Genomic DNA, 22,791 nt, shown 5'->3' on the forward strand with positions numbered 1-22,791 from the left:
TTACAGCTACGCTAACAGCCTTCCTACTATCATTTAATGGACCCTAGAGCTCCGTCATTGACTAGCTGCATGACTTAGGGGAATCTCCTAATCTTCCTTGCCTCAGTTTCCTCATCTGTGAAATGGAGAGTCTATATTAGGAACTCCATGGTCTAAAGACATTCCTTGCAGCTTTAACATTCTATGAGTATAAGGAGTGTATGGGCATGATTTTAAGGATTGGTTGTTTATGAGCCAATCGGAGGTGTTGAATAAACACCTCCCTACTTACTAGGTCAAGGTAGAAAGGGGAGGGCAAACATTGGGGAAAAAAAAAAAAAAGCAACTTTAATGAGAAGTCTATAAAAATTGTGTGTTACCAAAGATCTGTCTTATTTGGCAGTTGCTGCCTCACTCACAGCTTTTGATATCTAGGAGGACTCTTCTCTCCCAAACTGTAAGTAGAAAAGCTTCCTTTGTATACCTGGACTGCACCAGTGAATAAGGGTAATAATAGCACTAAGCTTATAGAAGGGAAGATTGGTTTGCCTTTGTTTTCAGGAAAAACTTGACGGTGGCTGAAAACGTAATGGCTCTGCTTGGAGGAAAATCCTTGTTTTCCTCTCTCTAAGCATAAACGCTCATTCACACCTTTCCTGGCTTTTTGAGAGGTGGCAAAATGCCCAAGATTGATTGCCAGTTACATGTGTTAACTGAATGAGGCCCTTGTGAGTCTCTGATCTAGGAAAAACAACTTGAACACTCCTATCGTTAGGTTTTAATCAGTTTTTGAGATTCCTGTTCATTTCAACTCTCAACTCTCTTTTCATAACAACTACTTATTTTAGCGATTTATTTACATATCAATTGCCTTATGTCATTTTCTACATTCTCTTCCCACACCTACTGGTACTGACACTGAAGTTTCTTTGTCACAGAAACAAACCCTTAGAGTGTTTTACCCTTTGCCTTCACCCACTGCTCAAATGAGGAAATGCAACAGGGTTGGAAACTTCACAGAGCGTAGTCGTCATTTGATTATGAATTTCCAAACCCTTCATGTCTGAAACTTTCCAGAACATTTCCTGCTGGCCCCAGACATTGTGAAGACCCTACAGCTTAAGATAGTAGGAACCAAAAAGTTGTGTATTTTGATACATTTGCTCTACTCTCTGAAAAATAGGCATTTGTGAGAATATGTTGCCTTTTTAAAAAATAACTTCTCTTTAAACAGTTACCTGGGGCTCCATTAGACAATTTGGATGCACCAGAGCTTGAACTCTGCTGCCCTGCTATTCATCACTTTAGCTAAGGCACATCTGGGTAGCACCCAGGCCCAGGTTAGAGCCAGAGATACTGGGGCAGGGAATGGGGAAATGCTGAATAGCTAAGAAGTCCTTTGGCTTCAGTCCACGTTTAGAGGAAAGAGCACCATTCAGGACTTGTTCTGGGCTGCTCCACCTGTGTTGAAGGGCACTGGAAATCAGGCTGTCCTAGGGCTGCCCTTGATCATTCCACTGCACTTGTCACTGGGACATTGGAGTGGATAATGAAGCTATGGGCATCTTTATGCATCATATACAAAAGTGTTGCATGCAATGCCTAGAAATCACAGGCTTTCAATAAATAAGCCTCCTCATATTTGCCTTAAAAATCCATTTGTCTTGCACATAGAGAAGCAAATGAACTTTCTGCTGCCTTCTATTTCTCCAGGAATTAAATATCCATGTTACAAATAATTATGTTTTCACAGAACGTCTTCAAGGAAGGTAGAAGGAACCATACTATAGGATTCTATCTGCTATTTTGCTGAAGGATTAGAAATAGAATTCCAAGTCATAAGCCAGTAGGATGTAACTTGCAATCCTAGAACATCACAACTTAGAAGGCACATCAGACAGTCTCTCTGGCTTCAGTTTCCTCATCTCTAAAGTGACAGGGTTTACACAAACATCTCTGAGGTCATTTTTAGCTCTGTTTTTCTGTGGTTACCTTCTGTTGTTAATACAACTTTCCTCCAGATTTATATACATTTTACCTGTTACAGATATGTAATAAAGTGTGTGATAAAAAATGTATAAAATGAAATGTGGCTGGGTGCAGTGGCTTACGCCTGTAATCCCAGCACTTTGGGAGGCCAAGGTGGGAGGATCACATGAACTCAGGAGTTCAAGAAAACCCTGGGCAACATAGCAAGACTTTGTTTATACCAAAAAAAAAAAAAAAAAAAAAAAAAAAAAAATAGCTGGGCATGGTGGCAGGTGCCTGCAGTTTTCAGCTGCTTGGTGTCTGAGGTGGAAAGATCTCTTGAGCCCAGGAGGATGAGGCTTCAGTGAGTCATGATCGTGCCAATGCACTCCAGGCTAGGTAACAGAGCAAGACCCTGTCACAGAAAACAAAAAAGAAAGAAAGAAAAAGAAAAGAAATGTGAGAATCTCTCCACCCTACCGCATTCTTCAGAGATAACTCCAGAGTTGTTACTCTTTCTTTCCGTAGACACACAAACAGTATGGGTATATATCATTTTTTAATTAAAAAATAGGAGGATAGTATATATTGCATACTTCTCTGAAACTTGTTTTTCATTTAATAATATAATGTGAACAACTTTCCATCACACTGAAAAAAGTTGGCTTGAGACCTCAGAGAGCAGAGGCTTAGGAGTACTGAAATTGTTCCGTGTCATTACCCATCCCAGGCTGGCCTCCTGTCTCCCTGTGGTGAACATTGGCCTGTGACCCTGTTTTATGATTAACAGAGAGGTAACATTTGTGCTAACGTGGTACAGACCTTTAATCCCGCTGTGGAAGTTTAACTCTCTGTAAACAGTATTAGTTTGAATTGACCTTTTTCACTGTTATTCTGGTTGAGTCAGCATAGCCAGGTTGAAGAAAATAGTTTGGAAATAGGTAGTAAATAGAAACATAGAGGCCCCTGAGGTGATTTTTTTTTTTTTTTTTTTTTACTAAAAAAAGAGAATTAGTAATACACTGCATTTTATAGTGCTTTGTAAAGCTTTGTCATGTTTATCATGCAATTTAACAAACATATTTTGAGCAACTACAGTGAGCAAGGTGTTCACAGCTTGTATTTGCATTACCTGGCAAAGAGACAACCAGAACAGTGATTATCACCATTTAATCCATAGTAAACTGAGACTTAGGAAGCTGCTTGACTTGCCTGAGGTTCCAGTTAGATTAGGCAGAGATGGTCCTTAAACCTAGGTCTGTCTGATCTACTAGCAGCAAGCCTCTACATGAATGTGTCAGATGTTTATGAATAAGTAATGTCCACGGTGTAATCACCCACAGCTTAAGGTACTCTGGGGTGTCATCAAGGATGTTAGGAATCATCCAAAGGCCATTTTTTTTTTCCATCAAACTCACTCTTTCCCTTGAATGGAAAGGAGTGCTGCTGCTTATCTCAACTTGATGCTTTATTAGTTATTTGTCCTTGGACAAGTAATTTACACTCTCTTATATTCTTTCCTAATCTCTTAAATGGGAGGGAAAAAGAGCCCAACCACCTTCTGGGATTATTTTGAAGAAAAATTATATAGTGCATGTAAAGCCATTAGCAGAGTGCTTGACAATACATGATCACTTGTTATTATTATTATTGGGCTGATTTTTTCTTTTGTTTCATTAAGAAAACATCTTTCTTTTTTGGTAATTGTCAACTCCTTTGTGCAAATGCCTAAACTGAGAGAGGAAGTTTGCACCTTGCTCTGAAGATCACCCCCAGGTTGGCTTTTTTCAGCATGATGATCTAGAGGCCAGGTCCAAAGCTAAAAATCTTTTACTCCAATATTGGAGGCTAATATATAAATAGGGCAAAGACACTCTGTAGGCGGCTGGAATGTAATGGGCCTTGGAAGGTCACCTTCTCTAGAAATTCTTACCCACTAGCTTGTCCTATTACCCCAGTAACAGCACTGTAGTTTCATTCTTTTGGATTAAGAAAAGAACCTCTGTTGAAATGGAGAGGCAACAATGAGGTCATCAGTTATACCTTCTCATGAATTAGTTCAGTGGCCACTGACTCTGTATATCAAGGGACAGAGTACTGACAGCCTACCCCAAAGGGATGCAGAAAGTGTGGAGAAATACATTTGTCATGAGGATAGGACTGGATAGGGACTCTGCTTCATCCTAGCTGGGACCTTGAACAAGTCAGTTAGCTTCTCTAAGTCTTAGTTTGCTCATTAATTAATGAAAATAATACCTGCTATAATTACCTCATTGCCAGTGGATCAAATGAGACCTGAGGTGTCCCTGGGCTTCCAGGAAGTAATATGTAGACATCCACCCTGTGCTGAGTGTATTGGAGGGAGAGAAGATGAGAGAAAGGAGGAGACCCCGGGATTAGACAGGAGGGTACCCAAGATAATCTTCACTACCATTTTTCCTTTGGTAGCCCAACCTACGCAAAAAGCACTCTTTGTAACACCCAAAGTGAGGGCTCTTTGAGCTTGCATTTTCAAGATTAACCCAAAGTGGCAGCCAAACAGGGGCAACGATCCCCTTCAGAGCACCACCAGTATGGAGGCTGCTTGGTTAGGGGGTCTTCAAGCCAGAGTCTCCCCTTGCTAAAGCAGTGAAGCTGGAGCAGGGACTGCCATACAACTTTAACATCCTCATAGGCAGTGAGAAACCTGAGCCCAGAGGCACTTAGGAAACATCCTCTCTGGTCTGCCCCAAGTGGTTTCCTAGATGGTTGAATATAAGGAAAAAGAAACTTGCACCCAACCCTCTGTAGTCCGAGGTCAAAGGGAAGTTAGCTTCAAGACTATGTATAGATTTATCCTTTCAAACTTGTTGCCTGGAGAATAATCTGTTGGAACTACAGACTAACAGAGCAAAGTGGAGGATAACTGCAGAGGCCAAGAGCGTCATTGTCCTGGCCTCAAGCCATTATGGAAATACAGTGGCACCAGGAGTCCACAGAACAGAGAGACAGTCCATTACTGCAGTTCCCTCTATTAGTCATATTTTAGTGGGTCACTAATTCGTTCGTTCAGTGTTTGGATTAGTGATTCCAAAGGTCTCCTGGAAAGCATTCTGTCTAGGATCACCATGAACATTCAGCATCCCACCTTCATTCGTTGTGGCTAATTGCAACTAATAAGTGACGGGGGAAAAACACACCTCATTTGTTTATCCAGCTGTGGAAATGGGCCAGAGGTGTCACAGCAGTCTGCATGGCATGTCTGCACCCCCAGCTGTCTTGATCATGCAACCATCTGAGCCACCCATGGTTCTGTGCACAACCCTCCTACACTCTTTTCCAGACCTGTCGCGATGGCCCACCGATTTCCAGCCCTCACCCCAGAGCAGAAGAAGGAGCTCTCAGAAATTGCCCGTAGCATTGTTGCCAATGGAAAGGGGATCCTGGCTGCAGATGAATCTGTAGGTGAGTGTAAAAAGGAGTCCCATCATATAACAACATATTATTTTTTCTACACTTAGCAAAAACAGCTTGGTAATCATATTCTTTACGGAAGTAAAGGTTTATGTACACAGGAGTGGGAGCAGAAGACTCAGTAAGCATAGAACTTTTGAGTCCTGTAAGTAGTAGGCACATTCCTGAAAGCCAAGGAAAGAGGCTCAAGCCCTTCATTTTAAGGCCCTTTGCCAGGGGTCATTTGAATCCAGCCTTGTAGTAAGGCCAGAAACTTAGCAACTAGCGTAAAGTCAGATACACAGGCATCTGCTGCTAGTGAGAAGTCAGTTTAAAGTCAGTCCAGTCAGGAAGGGCAGGAAAAGTATCTGCATCTGGAATAGGACAGGGCTTATGGATGGGAGAAACTCAGGATGGCACAAGGGAAAGCTGTGGCAGAGTTGCACAATCTGCCATAAAACAACAGAACCCTGAGAATCAAGAGCATGCCCCATCCCTCCTTCTGTATGTACATCCAGAGAGACTGAGGACTGGAACAGGGAGGCTAAAGAGGCCTGAGGGCCTTACATATCCACCTGAACCTGATGGTGGCTTCCACCCTGACCTCTATATGCCCAGCCCACACACTCCCTAACCAGCAACCCGATAGCAACCAGGGTCTTCTCCCTGGAACACAAAAAATTGAGGCAAGAACTTTGACTATCTGAAAAAAGAAAGGGAGTCTCACTTTCCACCGTGGTGAGGGTCTCTGAGATGATGTGGAGAAGGCTGACAGGAAAGCCCTGGCTTGCTCCTTATGCTGCACTCGGCCCTCCCACCATAGGAACCATGGGGAACCGCCTACAGAGGATCAAGGTGGAAAACACCGAAGAGAATCGCCGGCAGTTCCGAGAAATCCTCTTCTCTGTGGACAGTTCCATCAACCAGAGCATCGGGGGTGTGATCCTTTTCCATGAGACCCTCTACCAGAAGGACAGCCAGGGAAAGCTGCTCAGAAACGTCCTCAAGGAAAAGGGTATCGTGGTGGGAATCAAGGTGAACACCTCCATTCACACCTCACATCTGCTTTGTCCTAGGCAAACTCCCAGCACACTGGCAAGAGTGGGGCCAACACTCTGAACATTCTCCTCATCTAATTTCTCTTCTCACTCTTTTCCATCATCATCTTCCCACAGAGAACCAGATCTTCTTCTAGATTTTTCCTCCAGTGCCCTCTTCTTTCACTCAAGTTTTCTACACATTCTTAATCTCTTTGCATCTCAATCTCATTTCTTAAAATGGGAATCTACCTCATGATGTTCTTACAGGGATGAAATGACTAAAAGTTTCTAGGCTGGACATGGTTATTTATGGCTGTAATCCCAGTACTTTGGAAGCCAAAGGCAAGAGGGTCGCTTGAGCTCAGGAGTTTGAGACCAGACTGAGCAATACAGCGAGACCTTGTCTCTACTAAAAATAAAAAATAGCAGCCAGGTATGTTGGTGCATACCTGTAGTCCCAGATACTCAGGAGGCTGAGATGGAAAGATTGATCACCTGAGCACTGGAGGTTGAAGCTGGAGTGAGCTGTGGTCATACCACTGCATTCCAGCCTGGATGACAGAGTGAGACCCTATCTCAAAAAAAAAAAAAAAAGAAAGAAAAAGTTTATATTGCATAATTATTCAGTTAATGGTAACTATTATAATTATTAAAGCATTTACTATTCTATCTTATAACTAGGTCTTCCAATAATGCCCAAACTTCTCAAAAGTGAAAACTAGTATCCATTGAATAAGAGTGTTTACCATTCCAAGTACTCATTTAATTCTCATAACTTCTGGTAGTAGACTCAATTATCACCCTTATTTAGAGATGAAGTGAGAAAACTGAACTACAAAGAGTAACTTAACTTGCCCACACAGCAAGGCAAGGTCAGAGCCAGTTTATGCGAATTCTCGAGCTCATGACTTTGACTTTTGCTATGTAGAGAATAGAGGTTGTATCCTTAATTCTCTTTACCTCCTGTACTAACACAATACCTGGTGTATGCAGGTGCTCAATAAATGTTAGGGTAGACACTCTCACATTGTACCTTCCAGGTAACTTCCCTTCTGCTATGGACTGAACTGGGTCCCCCACAATGACTAATACACTTTCCTAATTCAACTCCTTGGTCTGTAAAAGATGCAAACTATTAGTTAGTTCCAAGAGTTCTGATTGTGTTTTCCTGACATCTGACACCTGTTAATTATTTGTTAATTATTTGTATCCACAGTTAGACCAAGGAGTTGCTCCCCTTGCAGGAACAAACAAAGAAACCACCATTCAAGGTAAGGATATTGCCCACTGAGATAAATCATGCCAGTATAAGCTAGAAATGAAGGCAAGTAAAGAAGGAAGCAAGGGAAAACAAAATACAACTATTACACTGGTCTTCGAGCCACACATACCTGATTTTCAATACCAGCTCCTCCATTTAACAACTGTGACCTTGGGCCAGTCACTGAAATATTCTGACCCTCAGTTCTCCTATCTCGAAATGGAGTAACTGTTGTGGGGATTAATTCACACAATGTATATAAGGTGCTTACCACAGTACCTTGGATAAAGAAGATTATACTCTGCACCTGGAAGTATTACTTTTATAAAAATATTTAGCAGCAGTAGAATGGAAAGGTCGCACACTTTGAGGTCAGACACACCTGGGTTTGAATCCTGGTTCTATCACATGCTACCTAGATAATTTTGCAAGTAGACAAGCCCAAGTAGACAAGCATTAACTCACAACATTGTGTTAGCTAAGCAGAATTTGAATCCCAGCTCTGTCACTCTTCAGCAGTTCAAACTTGGTAAAGTCTCTTAACCATCAGGAGCCTCAGTTTCCACATTTGTAAAATGAGTATCATATTAACTATTGGTTTCTTCTATCTAGATATGGAGTAGATAGTATGTATATCATACATATATAGTATGTATATATATAGTTTTGATATAGTATGTATATCAAAACACTATTTATAGTATGTATATATAGTTTTGTATGTATATACATAATATATATAGTATGTACATATATAGTATGTATATATAGTTTTGATATAGTATATATATCAAAACACTATTTATTTATTTATTTATTTATTTATTTTGAGACGGAGTCTTGCTCTGTCGCCCAAGCTGGAGTGCAGTGGCCGGATCTCAGCTCACTGCAAGCTCCGCCTCCCGGGTTCACGCCATTCTCCTGCCTCAGCCTCCCGAGTAGCTGGGACTACAGGCGCCCGCCACCTCGCCCGGCTAGTTTTTTGTATTTTTCAGTAGAGACGGGGTTTCACCGTGTTAGCCAGGATGGTCTCGATCTCCTGACCTTGTGATCCGCCCGCCTCGGCCTCCCAAAGTGCTGGGATTACAGGCTTGAGCCACCGCGCCCGGCCCAGTGTTGTGATTAATGCCGATATGCTTGGCTGTTTTCAGTCCTCAAGCTCAGTGGATTGAAAGCTTAGCCAAGGGAGAACTCCTTCACTTTATGAGAGACCCCATGGATCTGTTACAAAGGTGTGAAGAAGCCTTTCTGTCTTTCGTGACTTGCAGGGCTTGACGGCCTCTCAGAGCGCTGTGCTCAGTACAAGAAAGATGGTGCTGACTTTGGGAAATGGCGTGCTGTGCTGAGGATTGCCGACCAGTGTCCATCCAGCCTCGCTATCCAGGAAAACGCCAATGCCCTGGCTCGCTACGCCAGCATCTGTCAGCAGGTGCTCTGCCTTCCCCTTGGGCTGAAAAACAGTAGGCTAGAGTTTTCTTCAGAGCTTTTTTTTTTTTTTTTTTTTTTTTGAGAAGGAGTCTCGCTCTGTCACCCAGGCTGGAGTGCAGTGGCCAGATCTCAGCTCACTGCAAACTCCGCCTCCCGGGTTTACGCCATTCTCCTGCCTCAGCCTCCCGAGTAGCTGGGACTACAGGCGCCCGCCACCTTGCCCGGCTAGTTTTTTGTATTTTTTTAGTAGAGACGGGGTTTCACCGTGTTAGCCAGGATGGTCTCGATCTGCTGACCTCGTGATCCGCCCGCCTCGGCCTCCCAAAGTGCTGGGATTACAGGCTTGAGCCACCGCGCCCGGCCTCTTCAGAGCTTTTCTTTTCAATTATACTGTAACTACACATGGACCTCCTTTTTTGTCACCAGTATATCCTAGTGGCATTTTTCACAACGGGTGCTATAGCCAACTGTGGTAGGGAGAGATTTGGTTCCAGAAGCCAGTAGGAGTCCAACTAAGCTATGAGTTCAAAGGATAATGTCATCAACTGCTGCCCTCTGTCAAAGTTCCAAAAGCTGTCTTATAAGTGATAGGGCTTTTGAGGCCAGGGAACTTGGTTGTCTATACTCCGTAACATCCAAGACATGATCCTCTTAGATTCCTAGCTGAAGAGTGACAGCTCTGACCGAGTTCCAATCCAAATAATTCCATGGAGGATGGTGACCAGATGCTAAAGTTTCTAACACATACTAAAATGTCTCTGGGTCCAAGTTAAGTTTGATTTGCTTCTGTGAGTACTATGTTGGGGTTACTAGAGTTGTGGACAGCTGAGATTCCCAATTAGAACTATAAACACTGCTTGAATTTCCTCACTAACTCACCTTAGAGACATCTTTCTTAATGATTTATGCTTAGATGCCCTAAAAAGGCAGTAGCTAGGTCTGAGGCACCTAGAATAGTTTCTAGAAAGAGATACAGAAATTATGGGTTTGTATTTAGTTTTACCCCATTCTGAAAATTCTACTGCCTTTAAGTCACCTATATAGTATTTCTCCATAATGGCTTCAATTTATACCAATTGCAACTGTTGAATCTCCTCCTAAGGAAAGGATAACAGTGAGCACAGCTTCACTTTTGCTTCCCTGATTTTCCTTTTTAGAATGGACTGGTACCTATTGTTGAACCAGAGGTAATTCCTGATGGAGACCATGACCTGGAACACTGCCAATATGTTACTGAGAAGGTAAGTTTTAAATATGAAGTTCCCAATTCTAGCTAAAAATATCTTCGTTTTAGGTAACAGCTGTTACTTAACATATAACAGCTGTTATATTTGAAGTAGTCTTTAGGATGGATAGCACTGAGAAGGTAGGGAGGTGCTCATAAGCCCTTCACTTTTTTGGTACATGGTATGCTCCATATAGAAAAAGCACAGGAGTTGCAGTACCAAGACTTGCGTGGGAGAATCCACGTTTCCACTTGTGGGATCTTGGGCAAGTCATATTATCTCTTTTGACTTCAATTAGATTACATGTACACAAAGAAATTTTAAAATAAGACACATGGGAAGATGTAATTAGAGAGTACTTTATTCCATCTGACTTTCTAAATTAGCCACAGTATATCTGAAAGAGGGTGGTTCTATTCACACACTGTGAGAAAGTAGGAGAGTCATAATGTCATCTGACCTTAGTTTCCCTACTTGGAAAATTATGTGCACTGAAATGCAATCTAAAAGCACTTGCGCCTCTAAAATGTATGCTTATATGACTACTCAGCTTCTGTAAACATGGACAGTGGAGGCCTGTTTAGATGACCCCAAATAACTGAAGCAATGCAGTCTCAATAAGGAATGACATTGACCATGGGAATAATAGAAAGAAAGGAATGAAGGGCTTCTAGGAAGCAGAGCCATGCCCGTCATTCATGCAGTGAATGAGAAGCTAGATTAGGGGTGATGAAGACAGGCCAGTTTGGTTGTGCTCAGTGGCTATGGATTGCAACACATTGGTCTGATGAGGCCTGGAGGCTGGCTCAGAAGCTTTTGCCAAGCAGCAAATGAGAATTCCTTCATCCTGCCTCCCTGCAGTGTAAATGCGTCAACGTCAGGTGACTCTAAGTCTAGCTTTGAGTTTCACCTGGTGGGACCTCTTGTCCTTCAGGTCCTGGCTGCTGTCTACAAGGCCCTGAATGACCATCATGTTTACCTGGAAGGCACCCTGCTAAAGCCCAACATGGTGACTGCTGGACACGCCTGCACCAAGAAGTATACTCCGGAGCAAGTGGCTATGGCCACCGTAACAGCTCTCCACCGTACCGTTCCTGCAGCTGTTCCTGGTAAGGCCTTCTTTCTTCTCTAACTCAAGGTCTTAGCCCTCATTCTTTGGAGAGCTACAAGCTTTGTGTTTGTCCAGAAATCTGCTTCTATTCATGAAACAAACCTCTGTTATCTCACAGGCAGCCAGCACTTCTCCTCACACTTCAGAATACCAAGCATCCCAAGTCTGCCCAGATGCCCACAATCCATGTATTTCTTCAACATTTCACTGCCTTCCTTATGTATTTCAAACTCTTCTCTCTATGCCAACTAGCTTCAGCAAAAAAAAAAAAAAAAAAAAAAACTGATTTCTCTGACCTGGTTCAGGCAAATTAAGCAGAGAAAAGACTGAGACATTACTTTTCTGGTAGGTTCATTGCTTGCTTTCTCAAGCAGGGTACATAAGGTGGGACTAATAGAGTGAAATGGCTTCTCTCCTACCAGGCATCTGCTTTTTGTCTGGTGGCATGAGTGAAGAGGATGCTACTCTCAACCTCAATGCCATCAACCTTTGCCCTCTACCAAAGCCCTGGAAACTAAGTTTCTCTTATGGACGGGCCCTGCAGGCCAGTGCACTGGCTGCCTGGGGTGGCAAAGCTGCAAACAAGGAGGCAACCCAGGAGGCTTTTATGAAGCGGGCCGTGGTAAGATGCTGCTACCTCGTATCTACTTGATGGTGTTCACATTTGGGGCTTGACTTTCTGACATGGAGAAGCATTGTTTTCTTCGGGCCAAGAAGGTATCTACTTCTACTAGTGTCTATTAGGCATTTGAAAATGTGGCAGTAGAGAGGTCAGTATGAGGATTGAGGCTAGAGAGAGTTTTGAATTATCCACACTGGTAGTATAGTTGATGAGAGGAGACTGAAGGACAATTTCAACAGAAACACTTCAGAGAGAAGGAGATAAGAGGACCAAGAACTGAACCTAGGATATTTTTTATTTTGGGAAGATGAAGAAGAGAAGCAACCAAGAAAAGCAGCAATTATATCGTAGGGTGAACCAAGCATTCTGGGAAAAAAGAGTGAAGAATTTATTTTTCTTTCTTTCGTGTTTGTTTGTTTGTTTTGAGATGGAGTGTTACTGTGTCACCCAGGCTGGAGTACAGTGGCACAATCTCAGCTCACTGCAACCTCCACCTCCTGGATTCAAGCAATTCTTCTGCCTCAGCCTCCTGAGCAGCTGGGACTGCAGGCAGGCACCACCATATCTGGCTAATTTCTGTATTTTTTAGTAGAGACGTGGTTTCACCATGTCGGCCAGGCTGGTCTCAAACTCCTGACCTCAGGTGATCTGCACACCTCAACCTCCCAAAGTGCTGAGATTACAGATGTGAGCCACCACACCCAGCCAAGTAAAGAATTTCAAAGGGCTAATAATAACATGCTATAGAGAGATTCAAAACAAAGGCCAAGAAAAGACACTGAGATAGGCATTTAGGAGCATATCAGTGACCCTCACTGAAACAGCTTCAATAAAGAGGAAAGGGAAGGTGCCCATTCGAGAAGCTTTCAGAAAAAGACCCAGAAAGGTTGCCAGGAGAAATGGGGATCAACGAAATTTTTATTCAAATAATAACCAAAATTTTAAAAATACCCTTTACGAGCCAAGAACTGGAGTGAACAAATCAGACATAGCCATGTCCTCCAGGAAGCTTGGAGTTTAGACAAATAGGAGAGAGCTTGGCATGCTTAAATGTAAAGAAAGAGGCTGGGTGCAGTGGCTCAAGCCTGTAATCCCAACACTTTGGGAGGCCGAGACGGGCGGATCACGAGGTCAGGAGATCGAGACCATCCTGGCTAACATGGTGAAACCTTGTCTCTACTAAAAAATACAAAAAACTAGCCGGGCGAGGTGGCAGGCGCCTGTAGTCCCAGCTACTCAGGAGGCTGAGGCAGGAGAATGGCGTGAACCCGGGAGGCGGAGCTTGCAGTGAGCTTAGATCCGGCCACTGCACTCCAGCCTGGGCGACAGAGCGAGACTCCGTCTCAAAAAAAAAAAAAAAAAAAAAAAAAAAATGTAAAGAAAGAGGAGCCAGAGGAGACAGTAAAGATGAGGAGACTGGGGATAATTGAGTGGAGAAGAACTTAGAGGAGCAGGACTGCATGAGACTCAATATTAAGCATAGGTGGCATAGCTGGTGTAAGACAAAAAGGAGGGAAGAGGCAGAAAAGAGAATGTGGTTGGAATCAGCTCTATATAAGTTAAGAGTTGATGACTGATTACAGTTGAGGGTATCTGCTGAGAATGATGTTAATCAGTTGATGACTGATTACAGTTGAGGGTATCTGCTGAGAATGATGAAGAAATGGAAATTTCAATACTGACAGTCGGAAAGGGTAGAAAAGCAGTTAAAGGGACTTGCTAGGAAATTGATCACACATTATGGCCAGACATGGTCAAGCATCAGATAAGGTGCAGCTGAAATAAGAGTGAGTGTGTGGTAGCTTCATTCCTGAATTTTCCTAACAGCTGTCTAAAGCATGCAGGAAGATTCAGATAAACCTGAATGCAAAATAGCAGGGTAGAAGAGTGAAAGTTTAATAGGAAGATAGAATAGTGACAAACTTTACTGATAGCCTCTGTTAGCTTGCTGACCATAGAGGAAGCTAGGCAAGGAACCAAGAGTAGTCAGAAGTGTGGTGATGAGGCCCTAAAGGGAAGGAAGGCCCCAGGGAATCTAAATAATCATCTCACAGGCATAAGAGAGGTATGAGATTTTCAAAGTAGTGCTTTACCTTGACTGTGGAAAGCAGAGTGCAGCGGTGCTGCTGCATGGCTGATGGATTGAGGAGACCTAGCTCACATGATGGAGGGATTGTGAAAGCGCACGTCATAGGGACATCCACACAGAAGAAGGGAAGCTGAGTTTATCATCAAGGATGGTGCTTCCCAAGCTCCAGTGTGGATCTGAATCACCTGAAGGACTTGGTTTTGTTGTAATCTTTTATATTTACACATAATAATTGTATACATTTATGGGGCATCTGTGATTTTTTATATATGCATATAATGTTTAATGATCAAATCAGGATAATTAGGGTATTCACTCCAAATATTTATTATTTCTTTGAGTTGGGAACATTCCAAATCTTCTCTTCTAGCTATTTTAAAATATGTAATAAATCATCGTTTACTATAATCACCTTATTGTTCTATCGAACACTAGAACTTATTCCTTCTCTCTAACTGTATTTTTGTACCCATTAGCAACCTCTTTTCATTTCCCCTACCCCCACTTGAAGCGCTTGTTAAAAATGCAGGTTATGGGTCTCACCCACTGAGTTTCTAATTCAGTAGGTCTGGGATAAGGCCAGGGAATTTCTATTTCTAACATGTTCCTAAGGGATGCTGGTAGACCATGAAACACACTTGGAGAACCATTGATGTAAAATGTAGAAATAAGTCCTGGAGACAACAGACAATAGCAACACTGACTGGAAGAAGTGGTACCACTGAGTGACATTCAAATATTGTCATAAGTTTCATAATTCTGAATTTATCTTTAACTGGAATGTGTACAGGAAAGCAAATGATACTATGATAACTAAATAAAAATTACATATTCTTCTAGACCAATATAGGTCAAAATGGAAATATTTTAAAATAAACATGTTTTCTTTTGGTATAGTGTACTATACTAGTGAGAAATTTCTCAACTTCAGTTTCCAGTACTGCTGTTGCAATACTGTTGGTACTGAACAGATTTCCCCAGTAACTGACACAAACCTCAACCTTACCAAAGAAATGCTCAGAAAACTGGGATAAATAGGGGAGACACTTTATAGAAGGGGATGGTATCAGCAGCAATATTCAGCAACATCGCTGTAAAAAGAAGAAAATCTGAGTGAAGGTTTGGCTGGTTTCCCATGAGAAGTAGACAGGGTCAAGGTGGGGTCACATTTACTCTAACTCGTCTCCTTTCTCATATTTGTCTTCTAGGCTAACTGCCAGGCGGCCAAAGGACAGTACATTCACACGGGCTCTTCCGGGGCTGCTTCCACCCAGTCGCTCTTCACAGCCTGCTACACCTACTAGGGTTCAATGCTCACCAGCCTAGCTCCAGCGCTTCTAGTAGGAGGGTTGAATGGGAGCAACTTTTCCTCCAATCCTGGAAATTCGACACAATTAGATTTGAACTGCTGGAAATACAACACATGTTAAATCTTAAGTACAATGGGGAAAACCAAATCAGTTATTGAAACATAAAATGAATACCAAGGACCTGATCAAATTTCACACAGCAGTTTCGTTGCAACACTTTTAGCTCCCCATGCTCCAGAACACCCACCCAAGAAAATAATAGGCTTTAAAACAGTATCAGCTCCTCATCCAAAGAACAACTGCTGATTGAAACACCTCATTAGCTGAGTGTAGAGAAGTTCATCTTATGAAACAGTCTTAGCAGTGGTAGGTTGGGAAGCAGATAGCTGCAACCAAAAAAGAAATAAATATTCTATAAACCTTCAGCTGCTATCAGGTTTCACTTTTCTGCTCTTGTTGTCCAAAGACTCAGTGTATTTCATTACTTTTGACTCTACTAGACATGACTGGGTTTCAACAGTAAAGGTCTTCAACTCTGGCTATTCATTGGAATTAAGTTGCAAAATTTTAAAAACTCAGATGCTCAGGCCACACCTCAGCTCAATTAAATCAGAAACTAGACCTGGAATCCTCTACCTATTAGATTTCTTAAAGTTCCTTCTGATTCCAATGTACAGTCAAGTTTGAGAACTACCAGTCTAAACTTCCAGTTTGAGGGTATTTGAAAATTTAAAGCCATTCACAATATGAAGACAGCTAAAAATGTAGAATGATTTTGAGCAACTTGTGGAGTGTAATAAGATAATTCATGTGACTTCAATGCTTGGAGCATTCCTCTTCAAGTGGCCCAGATTTGGTGAAACAGGACTACCTTGTCATCTGCACGTCCAGGTACATTTCGTAGTTTTGCAGTAAATAATATTCACATAATGATACTGTATTGACTTTCAATTTTCAGAATTAACCTACAGTTAAAGCACTTAAGACAACCAGAGTTATAAAAGAGAATTTAAATATTATGACTTTGGACAGTGTAAAAGTAATGATTTAACTGACAGAAGCCGGGAAATATAAGGGGGAGGAGAAGTAGAGGAAAGCAAAGAGAGTCAGGAATACTACTTAAAACTGATGGGTTAAGAAATAGTGCTTTAATTCTATTTAAGTAATAAAGGAAAAGGATATAAATCATTAAAAAATATATATCTAAAATTAAAATATTGATGTTAGTATGCTAAATTTCTTACCTTGAATAATACAAAGACAAATGGTATTGTATAGATTAACAAATGAAGTAACAGAGGCTTAACATATTATTTAGAGGAATAAGACAGAATTAGCCAAAGGAGCTTATCTTAAGGAGAAAGACCTGGGAGTGGGGGCACAGGAGAGATGACTTTTCCTTATTACCTGCCCTCTACAGTATTTGAATGTTTATTTCCATGTACTTGTCATTACTTTTCTAAAAACAACTATATTCATACAAGCAACTCAAGCCTATATTAGAGATCTATTAAGCCAACGGTTTTCATTTTACAGATGATAAAACAAAGCCCAGAGAAGTAAAATTACTTACTGAGGGTCAAACATTTATGGTAGAGTTGAGAGATTAAAATTCAGGTCTTCTAAACTCAGGTCTCTTGCTCAAAAAATGGACACACAGCCAGAGATCTTACAGGGCAAGGTGACAGGCTGTGTTCAGTATCTCTGCCACCCGTGGCGTAGGTCTTGTACATTTCTCCTTGTACATTTCAGTCAATCATCAAGCATTTCATGTCCTACTATGTGCCAAGCTGTCCTAAAAGCTGGTAGGTAACACCTTGTGAGACAGAGTTTTTCTTCCAAATAATTTTTATCTAGATCTTACTCAGCATCGCTGAATTCTTTAGATATTTTAAGACGTATCTAAATAAACCTCTTAGATTCTTATCAGTTAAGCATGAATTTATAATCAAGGATGAGTTACTTGTATATTTTTGTCAAGGCTGAATTACATTTTACTGGGAATGAGGACTTATATAATGCATTTTCTTGGCTATCATCTGATATATTTTCCCTACTAAAGGACTACAGTTGTCTTTGAAATCTCAATCCCAGTAATTTCCTCCTTTCAGGATAATATGCAGACAAGTGTTTTACAAGGCTACAGACTTCAATTTCGCTGTGATTTCTGAGTATTTAGTGGCCTTCCAGCTTTGGTTACTTTGTCAGATTTATTTTAGTAGTTATTAAACACTTACTAAAACTAAAACCTGGTACTAGACATGAAAAATAGAGAAATTTCAGTTTTAGGGCACACCAGACAATTAAGCTTAAATAGCTAAGCAAGAAACACACAAACCACTGACTAGGGGTTGGTAAGTGGAAAGGAGAGTCAGGGTGTAGAATCAGATGTCTGGGTGTAGGAAAGGGAGATGACATTTAGGTTGGACATCACAGGAGAACAAAAGAAGGGAACTCACACACAGGATACTGCCTGTGTATAAGAAAATACGTCCATAAGTCACTGGGAGAAGATGACATTTTGAAGCTATCAAGAACTAAGGCCACACACACATACAAATGACTAAGTTCTGGAAAGAAGAAAAAAAGGAATTTGTTTTTGCTCTGAAGAGGGAAGAGGGAAAGAAGGAAGGGAACGAGCAAGAAAATGAGGGAAGAGAGGAAGAAATGAGAAAGGAAGGAAAAGGAGGAGGCAGGAAAGAAGCTAGGGCAATATGTAATTGTGAGGAGGTGACGGGCTTTTGAGAAGGAGGATAGCTATTATTAAGCAATCTAAAGATACTGTCTTCTTGTGAGGAAAAACTGAGTTTCTCATTTGAGTCTACATCATGCTTTATAAAAACAAGATACTAAGATGATTCGTAATGATTCATAATGTGAATTAATTTAGGAGAAACAAAAAACAACATGACAGTGAGAAGATAAGCTTCTAGAAACTTGCAGAAATCTTGGAGTGAGCTTCAGGCAAAGCAGAAATGGGAGTTCCAGATCATCTGATTTAGCCCTGCTGGAATGAAATACTCCAGCTGCCGTCTAGATGTCACTCACAGCGACACAGGAGAAAACTGGGGTCCAGCATGCTAAGGAAGTTTTCCAGGGTCACATAATCAGTTGGTGGTGAGATTTAGGCTAGTGTCATTTGCAAAGTCCTCTTAGGTGGGAGTACTCAGGGTTCTTCAAAGCACAGGTTCTGGAGTCAGACAGCATAGATTCAAATGCCGGCCCTGTCACCAGCATTTGTATAATGTGACCTTGGACACACTATACCTTTCTGTCGTTCAGTTTCTTCATCACCAAAATAAGAAAAAGTACAATGATCACATATTGTTGAAAGAATAAATAAGTTAATACATCTCAATAACAAGTTCACAATCTCTTATTCACAATTCTGAAATCTAAAAACTCTGAAGACCAAAAGTTTTCTCGTAAGTTTTAGTAAATTATTTGGTGGCAAAACCTGACCTGAACCTATCTGTTATCTTTACTCCATTTGATGAGATGCAGCAATATTAACATGCTTGGTTGCAGGTGCTTCCTCAGACCCTGAAGAGGGAGTTATACAATATATAGCACAAGCAATATATTTACTCTCTAAAATCTGACAAAATTCTGATTTCCAAAGCACATATGGCCTCAAGGCTTTCAGATAAAGAATTGTGAACCTGCCCTTGGAACAGTATTTGCTACATTTCTAGAGTAAAAGATAAATTGCCCATGCTCATTGTAGCCTGGAGGGCTCACACAATGCTACCAATCCCAAAGCCCATTTTGTAGAGAGGATGAATTGAGAGAGAGAAGGGATGCAAAGCTCAATACAGCCAGTCACAACTCTTTTTCTGCTGCTCATGTAAACATGGTATTCTGGCTGGAAAGCAGTCTAAGCCTCTTGAAATAATCTAAAGCACTCAGTACTGGGCATCAATATGTATAACATACATAAAAATCAGCCAACAAGTACTCTTGCAGCACATACTGTATGCTCAGCACTGTAAAGATACTACATGGTCCTTCTATGCTTACCATGGAAATGAGGAAGACAAGCATGCAGTCAGAAAACAAAGAAAATTGTACACAATAATGTGCTAAACTGCAGTGGCATAGGCTAGATGCTGAGATCAAAAGGGAAGGAATACTTTATGGAAGAGGAAGGATTAGCTGAAGGCACTTTATTATTAGTTACATGATCTTGGGAAACATAGTCTCTGTGAGCCTCAGTCTTCACATCTGTAAAAGAGGCTTGTTGTGAAGGCAATATTTTATGTACAGTGCCAGATACATAAGTAGTGAATAAATATTAGTTTTCCCTGTCAACTGGCTCTTGAAGAAAGGTAAAGGCTCATGAGTGAGAATGACCATGAAATATGTGTCCTTACTACAGTACAAACTATGTGTTGAGAGAATTATGGGAAATCAACCTGGAATGGTGAGGCTGATTTCCCATAATGGAGTGGCACATGGATGGGCAGAGGTATTTTAGAAAGTCTTGCCTTGAAGTGATGAGAAATAGGGAACTGTGGATGACATTTAAGGAAAGAATAACATAAGAGCAACGCTAAAAATTACTTTCTAGAATGTAGAGGATCAGGAGAGAACCAGGAGCCAGCTAAGTGTCTATAATAGCAATCCATTGCAGCACCTGGCCTTTTGTTGGTGGAGTAGGTGAGTAGACGTGACATCTTCAGACTAGAGAAAACAACAAACAACTCCTTGTTTGTAGCATAGCCATTTACCATCTTAACAAAGTCTGTTTCATTGCAACCTGATAGGCAAGCGCTTGGGACAAATAAAAGCTCAAAATTCTTTACCTAGTTCTCAAAAAGACTTACATACACGCACAGACTCAGCTGGGCTGAGTAGTGTGGCAGATGAAAAATAGGGCATTTTCTAAACATAGCACTAATTCTTTTGGCAGTTCAGAATAGCTAGGGCTAGGCAGTAGCCCAGGGTCTCAGGTGTCAGAGAAATGTATTCTGCCCTCCTAAGATAATCAAGGTCAAGGCAGCCTCTGCAGCTACGTACAACTTTTCCTTCTCCTGCTCTGTTACTCTGTCCTGTTCAGAGTGCACTTCTGGGTTGCAGGGACACAATGACTGTCATGTTATGTGGGGACTTACCTCAGCCAGTGGACTAACATGAGAAACCTGTTCTTAGCACATGGCTCCCAGATAGGCAACAACACGGGCAAGACGCACACACCATGTTTTATTTGTGCGAATGAAATCACACAATCAAAACTCAGTGTTTTAGAAAGTTGGGTGATTTTTTTCCCCGTCGTATGTAACACATGTGGCTTACTATGCATTCCTCAAGTCTTCAAGTCTCCTTGATGACAAAGCGCTGCTTGACGCAACTATCAAACTGACATAACATCTCACAGGTATTCTTAAAAAATTTTTAAATACAAGTTAACTGATCTTGTCCCACTTGTGCAGTAAAACAAATGTCTCTCTTTTGTTTGTGCATTATGGTTATAGACGGCCTTAAATTCAAATAAACCAATCAACCCACCCCTACTACCCACCTGGGGCCATAAAACACTCCTCTCCCTCAACTGGCTATCTACTCAATTTTTAAAAATCTCCATCTACAGCCCTCTTTATAGTCACAGATGAGTAATCTATTTTTATTCTCTAACTTTATAGAACAGTAAAATTAAGCAAGTAAAAGAATAACCAATAAAGGATTGCCATTTATTTTAAGTAAAGATATAAATGTAACAGACTATCCTCCCAAATCACTATTATTTCAAAAAAGGACTTAGTTTTTTTTAGAAAAGAGCATACTTTCAGAACAAAGGTCTCTAATAATCAATTTATCTTTTTTTAACAAGGATATTATATTATCATTATTTTACCACTTGCATGTAGAATAATTTTGTCAAGAATTGACCATATTTGGGAGCTGATGATCTACTCTCCAGACACTATTTAGCCCCCTGAAAACTGGCTCTTCCTAACTCCAGAATCTGTTCTTACAGAAACCCATTAATGACTAATTATCAAATCCAAAAGACATTCTTCAGCCCTTCCTCAGTCTCTCTGCAACATGCGTCTGGATGATTTTTCGACAGAAGTTATCATTACATGTTGGGTTTCCCATACTTCTGGTTGTTCCTGTTTCCTTTGCACCTTGCCTACCCACTAAACAGGTAGGCCCTAGGATTCCATCTCTGGACTTCTTTTCTTGCTGTATTCTTTCCTTAAAGCTTAATCCATGCATATCTAAACACTTGTGAATTCCTAAATCCATTTCTAGCCCAGTTCTTTTTCCTGAGCACCATATCGATATCCGCAATTGCCTCTGGGCATCTTTACTATCTCACAGACAAGCAGACATTCAAAATATTAGTGATCTCCTCATTCCATACAAGGTACACTTTTTTGTCCTGTCTCACTGAATAAGAACACCAACCACCCAAACTGACTTCGAATATTTACTCTTCCTTAGTTTTCTCATCCAATTAGCAACGAAATTTCACTGTTTATAAATATTTCTAAAATCCATCTCTTTCTCACATTCCCACTGCCTTAGTTGAAGCACCAGTCTCTTAACTGTACTACTTTAAAGACCTCTTGAGGTTTTTACACAGAAACAAGGCCCTGGCACAATATTTTGCAAATGCAATTTTCTGAGAATTAAGATCCACAAATCTAAGGAAGGTCAAGAACCATGGTCCTTGCACACTTAATAAGAACCAGGTGAAAATTTAAAAAACAAACAAAAACCAAAAACAAACAAAAAACCTGGTGCCAAATCTTTCCCTCCCATTCACTTACAGGTCGTCTTGACTTAAAATGGAACATAGGATTTTGGGGTTTAATATTTGCAAAGTTGCACAAGGGAAGTATTTGTAGTACTAGTAATGTTATTCTTAAGCTGAGTGCTGGTTAAATAGGTGGTTAGTAGTGAAAACTAAGAGCTGAACACTTCAAATACGTGCCCTTTTAACACACACAGCATACTTAAATATGAAATAGTACCACAGAATTTTAGGCAGAATAGTCTCCCTGGCATGAAAACTCTTGATCTGCCCTTACGGAAGGGCAGCCTTATCTCCTCTCATATTCCCAATTCATCAAGAAATCAGGAGTTCAATTTGTAGCTACCAGTTATCTCACAATTCCCCTGCCTTCAGATACTATTCATCTTCCCTGGTGCTCATCTTTTAGCCTCATCTTGAGCATCCTCCTCTTGATTTAACTTTTTCCTTCCCTTTTCTTCTAGATACTTCATTTCCCTCTCTAGAGCCCTCTGCATACTTTTTATAATTTTCTTGGGAAACAGAAATGGACACTTAATTGTTTTTAAAAAAATAAATTTTTATA

The 22,791-nt window shown here is 41.0% G+C and overlaps 1 protein-coding gene across 1 annotated transcript; it reads left to right on the forward strand.

The window, feature by feature from the left end:
* The first annotated feature begins 322 nt into the window (after nucleotides 1-322).
* ALDOB (aldolase, fructose-bisphosphate B) lies at nucleotides 323-16,399 on the forward strand. Its single transcript, XM_017884333.1, has 9 exons — nucleotides 323-436; nucleotides 5,270-5,391; nucleotides 6,203-6,414; nucleotides 7,636-7,690; nucleotides 8,949-9,109; nucleotides 10,266-10,349; nucleotides 11,269-11,443; nucleotides 11,868-12,067; nucleotides 15,365-16,399. Exons 2-9 carry the CDS (start codon nucleotides 5,280-5,282, stop codon nucleotides 15,458-15,460), a joined length of 1,095 nt encoding a protein of 364 aa, XP_017739822.1. The 5' UTR covers nucleotides 323-436; nucleotides 5,270-5,279; the 3' UTR covers nucleotides 15,461-16,399.
* Nucleotides 16,400-22,791: the final 6,392 nt, after the last annotated feature.

Source organism: Rhinopithecus bieti, unplaced genomic scaffold, assembly GCF_001698545.2.
Source record: "Rhinopithecus bieti isolate Rb0 unplaced genomic scaffold, ASM169854v2 scaffold_12088, whole genome shotgun sequence".
Classification (NCBI taxonomy): Eukaryota; Metazoa; Chordata; class Mammalia; order Primates; family Cercopithecidae; genus Rhinopithecus; species Rhinopithecus bieti.